The sequence below is a fragment of the Myotis davidii genome, unplaced genomic scaffold (assembly GCF_000327345.1).
Source record: "Myotis davidii unplaced genomic scaffold, ASM32734v1 scaffold84, whole genome shotgun sequence".
NCBI classification, from domain to species: domain Eukaryota; kingdom Metazoa; phylum Chordata; class Mammalia; order Chiroptera; family Vespertilionidae; genus Myotis; species Myotis davidii.
Genome location: NW_006295735.1, coordinates 1,054,485 through 1,075,147, shown reverse-complemented (window position 1 = coordinate 1,075,147; position 20,663 = coordinate 1,054,485). Strand labels below are relative to the sequence as shown.

Sequence of the window (20,663 nt, the reverse complement as noted above, 5' to 3'; positions counted from 1 at the left end):
ACCCACAGGTTGAGAACCGGTGTCTTAGGGGGAACTGCTGGTCAAGGAAGAGGCACTATAAACTCAGTGTGGCATCTATTAGTTCTTTCTATATATCCACCCATAGAAACTTTCTGATATGTAGACTCTTTGTTAATTTTTAAACATCGGTATTTTTTACAAATGGGTCATTTAAAAATTATGTTTAATTTGCATTCTGATTAATCTTTCACTGTATAATGACTTACTATACTGCTGAGGGATATGAATATAAGCACTCACAGTAAATATGGCTGCAGGGGAAGTTGTTAAATGGCTTGGCTGGGTCAATGAAACAGAATACTAAGTGACTTGGCCCTTTTTCTTTTTAAATTTTGTATCATGGAGTATTTGTATCTTGACAGCATTCTGTTTCTATCTGGTACTGAGAGGCTTCTTGTAGTGTCGTGATGATCATAAGAATACTGCTCAGATGTATTGGTACTGAGATGATGGATTTATAGCATGATGTTTTATTATTTTAAAGGCTAGATTTGCATATGTCTGGGAACTAATTTTGAAGTTTGTACTGACACAAAAGCAAGTAATAGAAAAGGAGAAGAGAAAGCTAACATTAATTCAAGTTGATATGATAGGCAGGGATACTTATATTAAACCTGCAAGGCCAGCTTTGCCATCCTCAGTTCCTTCGGGAAAGGAAGTTGTGGTTCTTAGTGTTAGGTAATGGGTCCAAAGTTACACCACTAGTCACTGGTACAGCCTAGATTCCAACCTGGCCAGCACCACCATCTGGGCCCTTTCCACCTCATTCCTACAACCAACAAAATGTTCATACAATGACTCTTTTTACCTGTTTCCATGACTCACACATACTGGTTATAATTACTAATGAATAGTGGCCACAAGGGTCCTTTGCCCATTGTATGCCAGATTTTAAGATGTATCTCAATCTATCCTTTCATTCTCTGTATTTAATATAATCAGTCACAAAATTAATGTCAGGCTTTTATACTTCGTGGCTACAAGGTTTAAAGACCTAATGAACAGCAACATAATTAACCTGTCCTACTTTATTGGTCTGGGGCAGCCGTGGGCAAACTATGGCTTGTGGGCCGGATCCGACCCGTTTGAAATGAATAAAACTAAAAAAAAAAAAAAAAGACCTTACCCTTTTATGTAATGATGTTTACTTTGAATTTATATTAGTTCACACAAACACTCCATCCATGCTTTTGTTCCGGCCCTCCGGTCCAGTTTAAGAACCCATTGTGGCCCTCGAGTCAAAAAGTTTGCCCACCCCTGGTCTGGGGTGTATGAAAATCACATATTTTTTCATTACCAGCTAACATAACTCAACACCCCTGTCAGTTCTAGGGCAACTTGCAACAGTAAGCATTCTCATTCCCTTCAGCCTTCTAAGCACTTTGCATCTTTCTTTATGCCCCTACAATAGGGTTAGTGCCTGTTCCGGTCCCGTCCACCTTCTGCCTCTCCTTCTCTTTGAGGCCTTTGTAGCTCCTGGCCCACAGTGAGGGGCTTTCTCAGGAAGGTGTGCTTGTGAATGTGCTAATTGGACCCTAAGGTTCCTCATGGCCTGTTTATGCTAGAACTGGATCAATACTCACACTCTGTATATTGTCTATCTTGCTTTCAACTGAGAAATATTTTGTTTATTTGTCTGTGTTAATTTAGGAGATTTAAAGAAAGCCTCCAGTTCGAATGCTGCCAAATCCTGTCTACCGAAGTCTGGACTTCGTCCTCCCGGATACTCGCGCCTGCCCGCAGCCAAGCTGGCAGCGCTGGGCTTCGTGCGGAGCTCCAGCGTGACCTCGGCCTCCAGCACCCAGTCCCTGGACAGCGCGCAGCCCGAGCAGAGCCGGCTGGCTAACTGTAAGTGGGGCGGCTGGGCAGGCGGCTTGCATGGTTCTCCTGCACAAGTGCACCTCCCGCTCCAGATAGGAGCAGGCGAATCGGCATATGCGTGTGACAGTGTTTCGTTTCCTTTATGTAATAAGCTGAACATTTGGGTTGACTAGCTTAATATACCATCATTGGGATTTAAAAAATAATCTACTGAAGAAAAGTAGCCTGTTTCACACTACTGTTTTCTCAGTTATGGGGAATTGACGGGCTGGAAGGAAAGACTTTTAAATTACCCTTAAGTCTAGAAAATGAATTGTTCAGGGACTGATTCCAGGAACCCTTTGCTTTGTGGTTTCTAAGTAAGAAGTCCAAGATCCATAAAAGGTGTTACCACTTTGTGCTGCCATGAAACATATTATATATTAAATATTAATGGAAAAATCAGCTGTGATTACCTGTAATGCCTTCATATTGATGGAGCACTTGACTGGATATCCTGAAGTTAATTCCAAGCTGTTAAAATTGGAAAGCACAACTGAGCTTTTTCAAGTCTGTGACCAGGATGGTCCCCATTAGCTGATATGATTCTAACAGTCTCAAAGCAAGTCACAACAGCCGTGTCCCTAAAGAAGACCCAGAGGCTACCCATTTGGCTAAGCCTTTGGTGACCAAATCCCACCTCAGCCTCATCAACTTCAAAGTTATTGTTATTGGATCTGAAGCCATGGCATCTTAGATGTTGGTTAGCAAGAATCTGCGGAGGGCCAGGGAAGTTTTAGAGGTTTTTATGTGGGGAGCTATTTTGAAGGGATTCTAGTAGTTGGATCAAATTGGAGGAGGGACAGGGACAGGGACATGAGGTGAGGAAAAGAGAGATTGGGAGATCGAGCTGAGAAAGAGTGATTGAGAATGAGACTGATATATATTTTTAATTTCCTTCCTCCAAGCTTGTTCTTTCTTTGCCTTGTGTTTACAGAGGTGATCTGTGGAACATTTGTACACTAATAGTTCTAAATTTTGGTCTACTTAGTTATTCCTAGAAGTAATGCATGCATTTTCCTTTATCTTGCTGTGTTTGTAAGCAGTTTCTAAGAGGCTTTTTGCTCACTTGGTTTCCTAAAGTTGCTGTGGCCCAGACCTACTTTCCCATCAGATTCATTTTAAGAACACCGTTGTAATTGGGGATTACGTCATGGCACAGCTGATGTCTCAGAATCTGAAACGGGAATATATTAAGGAACTATTTGCAAATGTATAACTCATGTTTTTAGATATGCATGTGCATAACAATCTGAAGATTTTAAAATATAGAAGCAACTCTTTGTCATCATTTTTAGTAGTAAAACTTCCAGTGACATATTTCTCTTTTAGAGGGAGCCTGAAGGAAAAACATCTCATGTGGTATATATATTTCCAAAGAAAAAGGGAAGATTTTGATTCCTTAAAAAAAAATTAACCTCAAGGTGAATTGAACCATGTCCCCGTGGCATCAGCTTTTGCTAAAGGAAAGCTGACAGATGTGGACAGAATAATTCCAGGTGTGCTTTGGGCATTTCTAATCACCTCTGCTGCAAAGGATACTGGATAGGCAGCCCCTGAACACCCTGGGGTTCTGTGCCAGAGAAAATAACTCCTAGTTTAAAGGCTTCATATTAAAGCATGTTTAATATTTCTATTCAGAATTTTCTATTTTTAAAAAAATAGTATCTTAGAATTTACTTTTATTTGTCACTGAACTATAAATTTGTACTTCACTGGTGAATCACAGGAAAACTTCACATGTATTTTAATAGATATCTTAGTGCCATTAACCATTATTCTTATAGTTGTTCTTAGATTTAATATCAAGGAAAATTGTGTTTTTGTTCCTTGGTGGGGAGGTGATGCTTTGATGATAATGATTAAGTAAAATATGAAGGAAGCTCTTGAAAGACTGAAAGTCCTACCATCACATCCTTTGTTGGTTTAGCTTACAGAAGCAGCTAACATGATATCAGAGTTGGTTTCGTCTTTCTTCTTGGAATGCTGTTCTTTCTTCAGGCACTACTTGCCCATCGCATTCATTTTAGGAGTACCACTGTGATTAGAGATTATGTCGTGGCACAATAGATCTCTCAAAATCTAAACAAGACTATAAAAAGGAACTATTTTTAAATGTATAACTCATGTTTTTAGATACTTGTGTGCTATAATGTCGGAACAATGTCCATAGTGACTGTGGAATGACATAAGTGATTCACTGTGAATCCTCAGTGTTTCCTGGGCTACCTTGGCTTTGCTGCAACTCTTCTGTGCATATTCCTGGGCTCTGAGGGGCAGGTGATGATGAGTGTGGAAAGCGGAGGCCCATGAACCCCCTGGGTCTTGGCAGGTCTGTGCAGAACCCTCCACCCAACTCAGGCTCCTGCCATCACTGCAGCCCCACTGGGCAGGGGCTTCCTATGTCAAGTGCCCTTCCATCTCTTTTTGCCTTTTCCACAAGGTTCGGACAAATGGAGCAGACACGGGGAGGTGGACTACGTCTGCAGGTCCTGGGAACCCAAGGGTATCTTAGCATCCACTTTATAGCGGAGCAAACTAAAATCAGGATGGCTCACTTGGGGTCCTGGGCCTGTGTTCTTTCTCTGTTCTTAAAGCTGCCGTACAGGGTGAAGGCACACCCAGGGTTTAAAACCTTTTCTTTCTATTACTGAAGCAACTCTTAGAGTTGGAGTTGCCTTGAGGGGCCCCTCAGGCCAACCTGCCTTACCTACCCGCCCAGTGTCTTCAGGCAGAGACCCCTAAGTGTGTGGGCTCTGTAAGTGGTGGGGAGCAGTCCACCTGTGAAGAGGCTGGCTCTGAGGCTGGGCTGCTCCCTATGTGGGTTCAGGCTGCCTCTCTAATTCCCAACTAGGAGCCTGGTTCCTCTTGATGAATTCAGACCTGTATCTTCATTGTGCTTAGGAGACAGCCCTCGGCACGTGTGTTTGCCTCCTGAAGGTCATGAGATAGGCCCACTGAAAACCTCAAATAAAACTTTAAATGACACTAGCTAGTGACCCGCAGCTTTTTTAAGATTGAAATTGAACAGGAAAGAAAGTAATTCTTTAACTTGAAACTTAAATTTAAAATCATAGTGTTGAACATGCTTGGCCCAGGCTGTAGCTCATAATTTTTTTATAGCTTTCAGAGAAGGAGAAAAATAAATCTCCAAGATATGCCTTAGGCAATAGAAACTTAGAGAAAAACAATTACTGTAGAATTTAGTGTTGGTAACATGCTATAGACTACCGTATACCTGCCTGTCAAATTAATCAGCAGTTCGCTGTAGACTTGATTTTCCCAGTGGGTGAGTAGGTGTAATTTAAAGTTAAAGCCCTGAGGGTGTGCATGTGGGTGGGGTGAAGAGGAAGGCTTAGGGTTTCATGAATTAATCATTAATGGAAATAGGTCATATCACCTAAGGATAGAATACTTCATGTCGAGCAGTGTTTCTCAACCTTGGCTGCACATTAGAATCACCTGGGAATCTTTTTAAAATCCTGATTTCTGGGCCTCATCCTCTGGAAATTCTGTTTCTTTGTTGTGGGGTGGGGCCACAACATTAGTAACAAAGAAACAGAATTTCCGGAGGATAAGGCCCAGAAATCAGGATTTTAAAAAGATTCCCAAGTGATTCTAATGTGCAGCCAAGGTTGAGAAACACTGATGTAGAGGATCATATCTTGTGTATTCTGAATAGCATCTAACCTACAGGGTGCGCGGAAACAGAAAATACCAGAAAAGAATTTGATGAAGAGGACATTTGCAGCTGCCCTTTGCAGTTTCTCCTTAGCTTCCTCTCTTTTGATACCATCATGTTTTCTCTATGGGATGAGCTAAGACCAGAAATCACAAGATAAAGAATTTGAAAAGATAAATTCACACCCCCATACACCAAAAAAAGGTCTTCCCCCCTCTTGTTTGTTTATTTTTTTTCTTTTTTTTTCTTTTGGTGCAGGAAGTAGTAGGATGTTTGGGAAAGTAGGGCTATAGCTGAGGAGTTGGACAGGGATGCTGACATTTGTATAAATAAACCATGATACAGGATGCATGTGCCACAGCCTTAGAAATGACACAAAGTTGGGTGGAGAGCTGGTTTCTGATTGGGTGACCAGGGAGTTTCTCAGAGCGCTGGTAGCTGGGCAGTATTTTAGGAAGTGGACGTGGGCTCTAGGAGATCTTTGGGGAGGGGTGCACCAGAAAACCACCTGAATCCAAGGGCCAGCCTTCCTGGTGCAGCTGCCAGTTCATCAAAACGCTTGTCTGCTGACTGCCGAGAGCCACGTGTTTGAGCTTCCCAAGTTTTGTTCTTGGAACGTATCTATTTCAGTTTTTTGGATTTGCCTTAGGTCATCTAATTTATAACGTTAGCAATTAGAACTTTGGATATGAAGTTGAATTCATATTTGCTGCCCCCACCTCTCTCTAGAACTACTCACCTACCTTCTAAATGACCTTCTAAATATCTTCAACTAGGTGACTCAAGTTACCGCAAACTGAATATTTCCCCTGAGGGAGTATTTTATTATCTTTTACAAACCAGTGCCTACTCTCCAAGTTACTCTATCTTTAACGGTATCTATGATCTCTTGGCTGCTGAGGCTGAACATCTCTAAGTCAGCATTTTCTGTTATCTTCCTTTGTTTACTTTTATATTCGGTGATTAAATCTGATCTGTTCTTTCTCTCTCACCTTCACCCTAGTCCTCTCATCATCTCTGTACTTCTCACCTAAACCATTCCCTAAACATTTTCACTTTCTAATCCATAAGGCACTTGATCCTAAATAATTTTCCCTTAGACCCTGTTTGGTTGTTCCATAGTGTCCCTGTCATTACTTCTACTCCTTGCTGGGTGTTGCAGGTCCTCCATTACCTGTCCAGCCCTCTTCTCACCTTCGCTACCTACACACCATCCCCTCACATATATTCTCGACTAGCCAACCTGAATTATTCACATTTTTCTCTGAGAGATTTATGTTTGCCTGTCTTTGGGTCTTGTTGTGAATCATTCATCTCTGCAATGCTTTCCCTCCCTCAAAATCTCTCTGTAGATTGTCATTTTCAAGTGTAATTCAAATACCACTTCATCCAAAAAGCCTTCTTTTTTCTGTGAACCCAAAATTATCTTTTCTCCTGGGAACTTCTACAAAGCACTTGCTTTTAGCACTTTTGTGAATTCACACATACTATCTCATTGTAATTATTTGTCCCTATGTCTTGTCTCCCCTATGGATTGTAAGCTCTTGAGGATAGGGGTTATGTCTCAATTTTAGTGTCTCTCATTCTACTTCGCATGGCCTTTACAGTAAAATTTCAAGAAACATTTTTCCCTAATAGAAACATTTTCTCTTAGGTGAGTATGGAACAAAAGAGACCCTTGAGAGTAACTTGGGCAGCTTTTGGAAGTATTTTGGACTTGGAATCATTTTCACTTTATCAAGACTTTCACAGGTTTTGATAGTTTATCTTTGTGGTTTTCACACTTTTCTAGAATCTCTAAAATATTGCTTCCATTGACTGTGGTGTACCTATAGATAATTTATACAACTCACAGAGTAGGAAAGATAATAGGTCATTCAAAGTGTAATTATATTCAGAGATAATTTATCATGTAGACTGACCTCATAGTTTCACAAATGCCTAATAACCTGTATATGTCCTTGCATATAATTAGCCATTTTAAAAGAATTGGGCTAAAACCTTACTGTTGAGACTTTTCATGAGAGTATTTCAAAGTTTCCAAAATTAGATGTTTCAATTTGGAGAAATTAGATATTCTTATTAAATTCTAGAGTTTTTGTTTCTTGGTTTAGTACTTAAAATAAATAAGTAAATATTTTCTAAATTATTGAACAGGATTTAGGTTCTGGGAATATAATCTGAACTGGAAAGTCACGAGCCTTTTTGGAAGGTTAATCAATGAAAATTAGGGTTAATATGAAAGCATTTTGCAATACTAACTTCAGCATTTTTGCTCATCCTATATAATAAAAGGGTAACATGCAAATTGACAGAATGGTGGAATGACCAGTCAATGGGGGGCAGGGTAGCGAGCGGGAGGTGCCAGGCCAGCCAAGGCAGGTGCCAACAGGCAGAGGGAGGGGACAAAAATCAAGGGAGGAGGGAGAGGACAGCAATAGGGGGCAGTGGGGCCAGTGAGTGGGCAGCTCCAGTCCAGACAGGGCAGGTGCCAGTAGGCAGAGGGAAGGGACGGCGATTGGGGGACGGTGCCAGTGAGCGGGTGGCACCAGGCCAACCAAGGCAGGAACCAGCAGGCTGTGGGAGGGGACAGCGATCAGGGGATGGGGCAAATAGCAATATTAAAATATTTCTTCTAATTAATTCACTTTCAATGGGCATGAATTCATGCACTGAGCCACTAGTCCTATATAATAAAAGCCTAATATGCAAATCGAATGAACAGTGGAATGACCAGTGGAACAACCGGTTGCTATGATGCGCACTGACCACCAGGGGGCAGATGCTCAACACAGGAGCTGCCCGCAGCCTGCAGGCCCCAGGCCAGCCAAGGTTGGTGCCAGCAGGGGCCCACCCTGATCGCCCTGCTACTTGCCCTCCAGAGGGAAGTGACCAGCAGTGGTGGAGGTGGGGAGCAGGGCCGGTGAGTGGGTGGTACCAGGCCGACCAAGGCATGTACCAGTGAGGGCCCCCAGATCACCCCACCGGTCACCCCACAGATCGTCCCTGATTGCTGGCCAGGCCTAGGGACCCTACCTGTGCACGAATTTTGTGCACCAGGTCTCTAGCAAGTATTGTAAAATACATTTTCATAAATAACAGTTTAGTTTCTATATTGGACATGCATTCTAAATAATATCAGAGTTGACAAGAAGTATTATTCAAAACTCCTACTGAAACAGCCATTAATATCTCATGTTCCATTGGCAAAGAGGGGGTCATTTTTAAAAAATATATTTTATTGTTTTTTTACAGAGAGGAAGGGAGAGGGATAGAGAGTTAGAAACATTGATGAGAGAAACATCGATCAGCTGCCTCGGGCACACCCCCTACTGGGGATATGCCTGCAGCCAAGGTACATGCCCTTGACCAGAATTCAACCTGGGACCCTTCAGTCTGCAGGCCGACACTCTATCCACTGAGCCAAATCTGTTAGGGCAAGAGGGGGTCATTTTTTATTCATGGAAAAAGGATCTAGAAAGGACCTTTGAGGTCAGATTTCAGAGGTGCTAGTGTCTATCCTATATAAAAGGCTAATATGCAAATCGACCGAATGGTGGAACAACCAGTTGCTATGACACACACTGACCACCAGGGGACAGACGCTTAATGCAGGAGCTGCCTCCTGGTGGTCAGTGTACTCCCACAGAGGGAGTGCTGCTCAGCCACAAGCTGGCCTCACAGTGGGCGAGTGCAGCAGTGGTGGTGGGAGCCTCTCCTGCCTTCACAGCAGCGCTAAGGATGTTCGACTGCCAGGTTAGGCCCGCTTCCTCCAGTGAGCGGGCCTAAGCCATCAGTTAGACATCCCCTGAGGGCTCCTGGACTGTGAGAGGGTGCAGGCTGGGCTGTGGAGACCCCTCACCACCACCCCACCCCCCCGAGTGCACAAATTTCATGCACCGGGCCTCTAGTTTGAGATAAAGCCTTATTGGCATCTTTGTATATTCTCTTTCAAAACACTCTGGCAATGATCCAGAGGTAAGATTAGAATATAAATGTATTTTGTGTTGTTTTTCAGTAAGTTGACCATTTATTGTTGTAAGTAAGATCAACTATAATTTTGGGATATTTTTATTTATAGTAAAAATAATGCATCATTGAACTGCCTCATCTTTCTTTGCTGTCTTGTTTTATGAAGAGCAGATTGCCCATTTTGCTTTCTTCTTTCATGCACACATCAGTATCTGTTATTGGGTAAGAACAGAACTCAGTGCTGGCAGCTGGTGTGACCAGGACACTGTGATCCTCACCCTTGTGAACTGAGAATCCAGTGAGAAGCTGGGAGTATGCAAGTATGCAGGGAGCTGTAAGTGTGACTGTGGCTGAAGACTGCACAGCATTGGGTGGGCAGGTGGGGAAGGAGGTCCATGAAGGAGGAAGCATGTAATCTTCCTGAGAGTGGGTGAGGAAAGACTGCATGACCCTCAGGTCCTCTCCTGGCTGTCTCAGTCATACTAATTGTTATCCACTGGTTTTAGGTAATGAGAGTGTTTGGATAAAATAATACAGCCAAGAAACAAAACAAAACAAAAACTAATAAGAAAAACAACAATGAAAGAAAACATGATAAAAGATATGGGTAAATTTTGGATAATCCTTGAAGCTGGATGATGGAATTATAAGAGTTCATTATGCTATTTACTTCACTCTTTTGCATGTTTGAAAATTTCTAAAAAAGAAGATTAAAATTTCATCTTCTCTCTGTATTGGCTTTCATTTTTTAAGAGGCGACATACTGTAGTGATGAAGGACATGGTCTCTGGTGATAGACTGCCTGGGTTTACATCCTGCCTCTGCAATTTACTAGCTCTGTGACTCTGGGCAATTACATACAGTATTAATGAATCTCTTTGTGCCTCTGCTTTCTCATTGTAAAATAATCTATAATAATAAAAGCGTAATATACTAATTAGACCAGACAGCCGAACAATCTTCCAGACATCTTTCTGGATGTCCTTCTGGACGAAGCTGTGGTGGTGGGGGCCGAGGCAGAGGCAGTTAGAAATGATAAGGCAGGCAGGCGAGTGGTTAGGGGTGATCAGGCAGGCAGGCAAGCAGTTAGGAGCCAGCAGTCCTGGACTGTGAGAGAGTGCAGACCAGGCATAGGGAAACCCCCTCCCATGCATGAATTTCGTGCATCGGACCTCTAGTCCTATATAATAAAAGCCCAATATGCTAAGTGTCCAACTGTTCAACTGTTCGACCAGTTGCTATGACATGCACCAGGGGTCAGATGCTCCAACTGGTAGGTTAGCTTGCTCCTGGGTTCTAGCTGATCAGGACTGGGCAAGACAGGCTGGACAAGCCCTGGAGCCTCCTGTGATCCCTCCCCTGCCCTGATTGTGCACTGGTGGGGTCCCTCAGCCTGGCCTGTGTCCTCTCGCAATCGGGCACCCCTCAGGGGATGTCAGAGAGCTGGTCTCGGCCAGATCCCCGCAGGCCAGGCCAAGGGACCCAAAAAAATACCATAGGATTGATGGGAACATTAAGTGGAATTAAGAAATACAAAGTGCTTACAACAAGGCCTTGCATAATAACAATAGTAATGTTGTTACGGCTATTTCCATACTTTGACCATGTGCATGACACTCTGTGTTGAGAAGGATTTAGAAGCTCAGTTGGAAAAATGGCTGTGTGGGATTATCAGTGTCTGCCACGGGGTAAGGAAAGTGGTAATGATAACATACCTCTAAGTCAGGGAGATGGCAGCCATTCTATTTCTAAATTTTTATAATCACCTCTCCTGTATGGTAAATACCTTTCTGAGCATTAAATGAAAACTTATGTCATTTATGAAACCTTAAGGCAGGTAATTCTGGAATTTGATCAGTTGATTTGCATAGGAGTTTCTTACTTTTGAGCTATAAGCTTGTGATTGTTTGGGTATTTCTAAAATATAGGCAAGGAAAGCCGTGCTTTGATTTCTTTATCTAAAAGGGCTCTGCCATGTCCTTAGCATGCTATTATTTAAGATAATACATTCAGTTGGGTTCCCTTTAAATGAAAGATATTTATGCAAGGTGACTAATGCATACCACATTAATCTAAGCTGATGGCATTTCAAAGCTCTGCTCAAAATAGAAGCTGAGAGTTGGATCTTATTTTATTTCTGTGCCTTTCTAATGTCTGGGGGAACAATGGGAACATTTGACTCTGTGGTGTTTAAAAGGCTTCACACAGCTTCTTGTTTTGTTAGAGTCTAATTCCATTGCACCAGGGTTTTACTTTTTCATGTATCTCAATCTTATTTGGTGGGTGGGAGAAAGAAAAGAAAGAGAACAAAAACCAAAATAAGCCCGATTCTCTCTGGAAGTAAGGAAGTCAAACACATGTCACCGATGAATTTAAATTTTTATTTACCTGGAATCCATAATTATGTAATTTAATTCATTCTTTACAAGGAAAAAATAGGATCATTTTCACTGAATCAAGCTGTGAATTTTCCCAATTATTTCCACACATTCAATTCTTGTCCACCTCCCCTACCCCCTTTGCTTCCTTCACACAAAGGAGAACATGTTCCTTCTGAGCACTAGGCGTTGTTTGTGAGTGAAAATACTGTCTTTATTGCTTAAGTAGCGCCTAGTTTATCCATCTAGACTCAAATATGTGGGCAGAACTGTTAAAAATTGCACTGTTACTCAAAAGTTTTATAAGTGCCAGATTCTATCTAGCATGTTCTAGCTCACTTAATATATTTAATGGAGGAAGGATACTTTGAACTGTGAGAAAATGGTTAAGATAAGAAATATGCAACATTTGCATGCATAATATGCATCAAAATCAGGATTCATGATAATAGAATAATTTGAGGGAAAGTCAGTTAACCTCACTGGATTCTGAACTTTATTGAGAGGTATTGAACTAAATGACCACCTTGGGCTCTCAAGAGCTGGGATCCTGTAACTTTATTCTAGAAAATGTGCTGCAGAGGCTAAGAGGGTTCGATACTGAGAAAAATGGGTCTGCAGACGCAGTGATTAGGAGGTCACTGGGAGCTTTCAACAAAATGTCTGAAGGCAGAAATCAGGTTACAAGGGAGTAAGGAAGGTCAGAGTGGAGTATGTAGATGGATGTCCAGAACTGTGGAGGAGGAAAGACAAAGGACTGTAGCTCAGTAGAGGAGGAGGGTAAGTGGTGAAAGAGATTGAAGAGGAGATGAAAGTGATGAGGAAAATAAGACATTTTTGGGGGGGAGGCCAGCAGCCTAACTCTGTACCTAGTTAATTAGTATCCCTAATGCACATTCCTGTTAGCCTATAGCCTAGTCACTGCCCCTCCCTTAATTATCTGGTCTTGCAAGACCTGTTTGCCTAAATACTCACATTTTACAGAGGCCATATGCCATGAACAATACACAACCCCGGAGGGGGTTATCAGCACTGGCTGCAGGCCAGGCCTTTAGGTGTGGTCTCACGGCCCCCATCCCAACACGGGGCTTTTTGCAAAGCCCGCGAAAGGTCCAGACGTCTGATCCATATATGGGGGACAAAGATACCTAAGGGTATAAAGAGAAAGTTTCCTCCATATTGGTTTGCTCAGGATTTGGAGAACTGAGCCCCTGAGTCACTGTAGTAGTGCATGTGAAACACCTGGAAATAAATGGGTTTTTCCTGTGTCTCTGGGTGCTCCTGTGTGTTTTTCAGTCACCTGGTAAATTCTGTAACAAAAGCAAGTGAGGATAATGGATGGAGCTATTCCTGGAGCACATAAGAGGCAATGATATGAAATATACAGGTGGGGAGTGTAGCCATAAAGACAGAAAGTGAGAAGGGATGAGTATAGAGAAATGTTGGACAAAAGGTAAAGAGCTCCAAGGAGATCACATTGGTTAACTTCATTTGTCCCAGCTACTTAAAAAGTAGTGTTTGGCAGTGCCTATATAACGGTGTTGGGATTTTGTAAAGGAAAAGGCATTTAGTGCTTACCTGGAGTGATAGAATATGAGTCAATGGGAGGTGAAGGGAGAATTGGAGAGTTGCATACATACAACTAAAGGCTGAAGGGAATGATTTCATACTGGACACAATCTACCAGATTTCAGGACTGTTTCTAGTGATTGCGGTAGATCACCTTCTCTCACTTATAGTCCCTATTGTACTGTGAATTAGAGCAATTCAAATTCCAGAGTGAATATGTAACGTTTCTCAGGAACTCTGAGTCAGTGGACATTTACAAAAAGCTCCATACAAGCAGAGCTGCTGGCTGACGAGGGATGTAGGGATCCGAGCCCTCGCTGCCTTTCCCCTCCCCTGCCCTGCCCGGCTGTGCCAGTCCCTGTGGAACTCCATGGAGCAGTTGGAAATCACTGGTTTTATTGCAAGTATATCTAGTTGGCTCAAGAATTGTATACAGAATTTACTGCTGTGGTCAAAAGAGGAAAATTCTATTCTAAAATTTAAATTCTTAATGGTCATTGCCAAAAAAAGGGCATTTTCTTACTTGTTGGTGAGGTCCCTGTGTGTCTGTAAGCATCTCTGTCCAATAGAACTTTCTACAAAGATGAAGTGCACCAATCTGTGCCCTTGGTACCGTAGCCATTGGGGCCGTCTCACCATTTAAGTGTGGTAAATTTGGTTAATTTTAATGACTTTACATTTAAATGGCTATAGTAGCCACAATAGCTAGTGGCTACCCCATTAGACAACACAATTCTAGATTGTGTTATCAGTTTAGAGTTTCTAAATGATATAATAATACTTCTAATCATAACATCTTTAAGATTTATGTGGCAGGCATTTATTTCTTCATTCACAGGAGGCATCACACATGAATCCCTGACGATGGGAGCTTTGGGCTCCTGGGTTAGATACACAGGACAAATGAATATTTCCTATTTGATCCCTTTGAAGTCTTGTATAGGGGTTAGGCTGGGGAGACATGCTAAAACCATAGATGTTGCCTCTGACCCTGACTGGTTGTTTAGGAGGTTCGTACCTGTGCCTGGGTCATGGGCGATGGAGTAAATCCTGCACAGAGAGCATTATCTCATGTACGAGAACAGCAGAGCGCATGTCCTTTAGCATTTTGTTTAAAATATCTTCATGGAGTAAGATATCTTCTACTATCTAGACAAAGTTGGACAATATTGAAAATAGAAGGGAAAAGGTGGGGAGGAGAGAAACATATGAAGTCCAAGGAAAGATGAAGGTAAAGAAGGGCAGTGAGGGGAGCGAGCTGCAGATGCTAACCTGTCTGTTGTGGAAATGATGCAGAAGGAGACAGGGAGCCATCAGCGCTCCATGGAATTTCTTCTGGTTCAGCCGCTCTCCTACCCTGAACAACATCCCCACCCCACGCAGGTAGGGGCACATGAAAGTGAAAGAGAAAGCCTAAGGTCAAGGTCAGGGTCATCTTTAGGATATTTTGAGATGCAGATATTTGTATTTTCAAGTAAGGGAAATGCCAGACTATTGATGACATATTATTCAGCTAGTCAGATAAAATTTTCAAATGGGTTCTTATAGGTAAAAAGAAAACTTCATTTCTGTGATATGCAAATCTTACCCTGTGAATTTGCTATGTAAACAACACAGCTATTAAATAACTTTAGGCACTTTGTATCGGACATTCCGAACAAGCACAGCCTGGATTAAAAACAAGACAAGAAGGGAGAGAAACACACAGTATCAGTGAAGTGAAATCTAGATTTTTATCTGCTAGTGAGTACACCGGCCGAAATGAAGTATTACAGCCTTTGTGATTAAGTATGTCTAGATTGCATTAATGCTATAACTGCTAGTAATATGGGTCTATTCAACCAGTAGACATAAAATTCTTTTTCTGGTGAGCCTGGTAACTTTTGGATGCTAAATTAACACTGCGTTGAATGTTCCCACACAGTTGAATGCGTGCAGGTTGTGTGTGAGACAGTTTGGGAGGCTTTGGTGATTTCAGTAAAATAGATTCACCCTACCAGGGTTTGAGTTTGAGCAGCGGTGCGTGCATGTGTGAACTTGGGACTGGCATCTGGAAGTCCGTTTGTGGCTATGTTGTTATTAATGGTGGTTTTGGCCAGGCTACATGTCCCTCAGCCACATACTTCAGGCTAACGAATACCAGAGTCACTAAAAACTAGGTGGTCTTTGTCTTCTTTTCAATTGTCTTAGTCTTGTCAAAAATTATAAATTTACATGTTGGAATAGTTGTTCGTATATAGCAAAGATAATGCATCTTTTTATCGAATGTATCTTTCATAATAACATATGAGAATTCATTTTACTGGCTCCCTTTAAATGAGCAGGTGAAATGTAAGGAAAGAGGGACTGGTAGGCCCCTAACCTCAGCTCTCTTACTAACTAGCTGCGCGGCCTTAGGCAGTTTCTGCTTCACTGGTTTGGGCCTCAGGTTCTTCATGGAAGAAATGAGGCATTCAGATTTGGTGATATTCCACACTGCCTCCAAATGATTCCGTAAAAAAAGTCTCATGATTTCAAGCTGAATGTTAGAATGTGTGGGTTTATTCTAGTTAATGGGTGTGGGGGCATAACAAAGTTTAATATCAACTGGACCAATCAGGCATTATAGGGTAGTTATCTTTACTGCCAATGCGTAGATCTCTGTGAAAAATGTTTTATTTTAACTTGGAGCACACACAGACGTAAATAAAGCCATAAGTCAGCCTTCACACCTGATGGCTCACCCAGCCAGCACCTGCTGAGTTAGGGCCTGTGGGGCTCATGAGGTTCAGATAGCTACTTGCCAAGCAATTCAGAACTTGTGAAGACAATAGGGAAACCACAACGTAGAAGTACGTACATTTACTATGTATCTATGCATTATTTTCACTCTAAATAAATACAGTAATCTATATTATATGTGATAGGTTTTGCTGTAAATGCCTAGTTCTTCCTCTATAAGGAACTGGGGAGAACTTTCTGCTGGTACAGCTATGACACTGCGATTTTAATTCTTATACCAGAGCCCTTAAACTATGGCTCCATTTGTGTCAATTCAAAGTGGACTGTACATAAAGCATGTTGTCACAGTGCTGTTGCTAAGGTTGGTTACTTCTTCCAACAAATTCTGAAAATTTCCCTCACTTCCTTTTTTTCTCTCTACACAAGAGCTTTCTTTACTGTCCATGATATTTTCTCTAATTTAGTGCTTTGTTCTCTTTCTGTGTGCTGGGATTTCTGTGAGCAAAGAATAACACATTTTACAGTCTTTCTTATGTAACTTTAAAAAAAAATCCTCACTAGAAGACATGTTTTTATTGATTTGAGAGAGAGAGAGGAGGGGAGAAAGAGAAACTTGGATCTGTTGCCTCCTGTACTCACCCCACCCAACCAGGGATCGAACCCACAACCCAACCTGGATATGTGCCCAACCAGAAATTGAACTCACAACCTCTCGGTGCACAGGATGATGCTCCAACCCACTGAGCACACCAGCCAGGCCTGTAAGTTCATAATAAGGGTTGGAGGTAAACGCAGATGGATTTCTCTGGCAGGAACAGAGATGCTTGGCCACAGCATTTTTGTCTCCCTGCCTGCTGCCATGCCGGGGGGCTTCGGTTAAGTAGGCTCTGTCCTGGCCTGAGCTGGCACAGGGCTGTGCCACTCCTAGCACCAGGGTGTGGCATGGAAGGAGACAGCTGCTCCCAAGGCCAGCCGTGGGTGAGGGTTGCCCTGCTGTCCTCCACATCTGTAACTGCCCTGGGGTGTGCAGAGGACACAGGGTTGCTGGTGGCCCTCCCCCACTCATTCTCCTCGGTTTTAGGATTGGCTACCAAAACTGTGACAGCAGGTATGCAGGGATCCTCCAAACACTGCTGTACGTGAGTGAGTGAGCGTGTGTGTTTACATATAGACATAGGTGTGTTGTATAACCTTTACCACAGGTTTTCCAAAAGCCACCCTGAAGTCTCCCACCCCACCTCTGGTCCCTGCCACAAAAAAATGCGACAGAATAACAGCCACCTGGGCATCCCGCCAAGGCCACGGTGGCAGAAATCGGAGGCTTGAGTTGTTTCCTCGCATTCTTTATTAGAAGTGCTGTGGACTCAACAGGCAGCCTCAGCTGTCAGCTGTCAACACCCATTTACTCTGACCCTTAGGTTAGAAAATGAGAAATGCCAGCGCATGTCGGGGACTGTTACCCAGGGCCTCGGAAGTCGGTGCTGACAGAGGGGACTTCTGTTGCCACCGTCAGGCTTGTTAATCAAGGCAAATGAGCCTGGACAGACCTGTCAAAATGGTTTCACTGAATAGACATGCGAATTAAGCTGCAGGCCAAGGAGCAGGTGTGGTTTCAAGCAGGTGCCATTAGTTTGTGTCCAACAGAGGCTCTGAGAGTACAGAAGAAACAGTCCGTGTCTTAGTTTTTATTACAGCCGAGGAAAGGTGTGCTCACTGGCTGGAGACTGATCGCTTGTCCAGGAATATGTTCCCTTTGGACCGTCCTTCATGTTCCTCGGGCACCTCCGTGCACTGCACCATCTTCCTTAGCGGTCTGTTCCCACGCTGGTCACCACCACAGAAGCCGGGACTGTCCATGCTGAGATACCTCCGGTGGCTGCGATCATCCCCCAGAGGGCCAGACAGTTGCCAGAAGAGGGAAATGACTTTTATCACCATCCCATGGTGAGTTAGTATGAGCTTGGCTGGAGCAAAGGTCGACTAGTATGTCCTCATCCTGTGACACACACCAGGGTTAAAGACACTAAAGGTCGCACTGGGATTCATGGGAGAAAGGTATACTGTTCACGTGTAGCTTGAGTCTTAGGACAAAGAGGTCTCATTGTCAAGGTCCTACAACATACACTGGCAGCTACTAGAATCTAACAGTTGCCTGCGATGCCCCTCTTGCTGAGTACCTATGGGAAGCTCAGTTCAGCGGCCTCACATACGCAGGGGCCCGTTAGCCGTGTGTGGGTACCGCCTGTGGTTCCTCGGAGGCAGTGAGGGTCGGGTGTGCATGCTGTGTGCTGAGCACAGCAATTGGCAGGACCCTGTGCTCCTCAGAGACTCCAAGAGAAGCAGTGAGGAGGAATGAAGGGGGCCCAGGAGTCTAGGGGAACAGAGACCTAGTCATAGAACCCCTGTGGGCTCTCTGTCCGGGGAGGGTGGCCCTGTGGTTTCTGAAGGGCTTTCCATGGATCTTGTGTCCTTGGTCCCAAGACTCCAGAACAGAAGCTTCTCAGGAGGCTCCTGGGCCCTAAAACACAAGTTTGTTCCTTTTCACAGTTTCATTCAGAAACTGTAAGGAGAGACCCATTGTATTTCCCATGTATTTTTCTTTTATCACAATTGGAGGGCATTCAAGTTATGCTTGTCAATAAAAATTAATAATTACAGCGATATACCTGTAATTATTAACTAAAAATGTAATTATTTATTTGTATTATTAAATACAAATGTTGCATTTGCCCATTTAAGAAAATCTAAGCTCTCTTTTGGTAATATTGCTAAGAGGATAGAACCCTGAGTCTCAGTACATGAATATACGTCAAGCCATATTTAATTGAGGAAAAACTTGCTCAAAAACTAATTTTTAAAAATCTAAATAATAGTAAGGTTACATTGATCCCATGCAGTTTTCTTTGGTGCTCTATCTCATATGAACTTCATTTTTAAAAAGTGATGAACAGCATAAACAAATGAACAAAAACAGATCCAGAGACAGAGAAGCATCGATCAGACCGTCAAACCTCAGAGGGAAGGTTGGGGAGGATGGGGGTCAGGGGGAGAGATGAACCAAAGGACTTGTATGCATGCATATAGGCACAACCAGGGGGTGAGGGCATGAGTGAGGGTGTGGAGGGGCAATGGGGGGACAACACATGTGTAATACCTTAATCAATAAAGAAAATAAAAGAATAAAAGTATTGAAAGAAAAACAAGTGATGAATGGCCTAATTACAAATCTAATGTTATAAATTTTGAATTTAGGAAGGATGTGTGACAAAAAGCATTCTTTTTACATGGTATTTTGGGGAAAAAACCCTCTTTTTATGATATCTAAAACATTATTAAGGTTTATAACTTAAAAATTTGATGTGTACAGATTATATGATGATATTATTAAAGTAAAAAGTTAATTGAAATCTGTAGGCAAGTCAAAAATAGAAAAGCGTCTGTCCCTCAGATCCTCACTTGGACTGGCGATAGACAAGAGCCCTCCACGGTGGTACCTTGTCTAGTTTTTAAGCATATGGTGTGTAAAATTTTATCCAAAAAATAGTTACAGCCCAGGATATGAAAAACATTTATAAAACATGCAATTAGCAAATGTCAGAAGATCATTGCTATGAAGGCCAGGGGTGAGGAAGAACATCCACTGTTACCACTGGTAATTTCTATTGCTTTTAAAATGCTGACCAAAGGCATTTCTTCAAGGAAAAGATACGTGGTACAATCATTGCAAAGGAGGAGACAGATTAGTCATTTTGATGATAAGATGCTGTTCATTGAAAATCAAAGACTGCAAACTTTCAGAGCAAATTAGTAAGGAGGCCAGTGCAATATGCAGGATAAAAACCGCAGTGTCCCTCTCTAACTGCCAAAGGGGAAGGCGGGATAAAGAACCACAGATTACAGCAACAAAGAGACAAAAACCCAAACATTAAACGAAGCAAGGTGAGGGTATGTGAGGAAACTGCAGAACTTTGCCAAGGGAGAGAAAAGAAAATCTGAACGAATGAAGATTCCGCCCTGATCCTGATGGGAAGACTCAGTGCCGTGCAGGTGTTATGGGACTCCCTCCCCCAGCAAGCATGTATCTACTGAAGTGCGAGGCAGAACCCCGGGGACTTGACAAAGCGAGCTAATATTCACCTGTAGGAATAAGTATAGCAGAACATACTTGAAGATGAAAAGTCATAAGAAGTCACTTGTCCTTCCAGTTTAAAAAGCTTTGAAAGATTTGAAATTATTAAAATACTAGAGGCCCGGTGCACAGAAATTTGTGCTCTCGGGGGGAAGGGAGGGTCCCTCAGGCTGGCCTGTGTCCTCTCGCAGTCTGGGACCCCTCGGGAGATAACTGACCTGCTGGCTTAGGCCTGCTCCTGGGTGGCAGAGGGCAGGCCCAATCCATAGGTGCAGCCCCTGGTTGGGCTCAGAGCAGGGCCGATTGGGGGGTTGCCCCCTGTCATGCACAG

The 20,663-nt window shown here is 42.8% G+C and overlaps 1 protein-coding gene across 1 annotated transcript in view; it reads left to right on the top strand.

Annotated features, from left to right (window-relative positions):
* Positions 1-20,663, top strand: part of MTUS2 (microtubule associated tumor suppressor candidate 2) — a 529,958-nt gene that overhangs the window by 249,766 nt on the left and 259,529 nt on the right. The window contains 1 exon segment of the mRNA XM_006770370.2: positions 1,672-1,869. Coding sequence (XP_006770433.2) covers positions 1,672-1,869 — 198 coding nt within the window.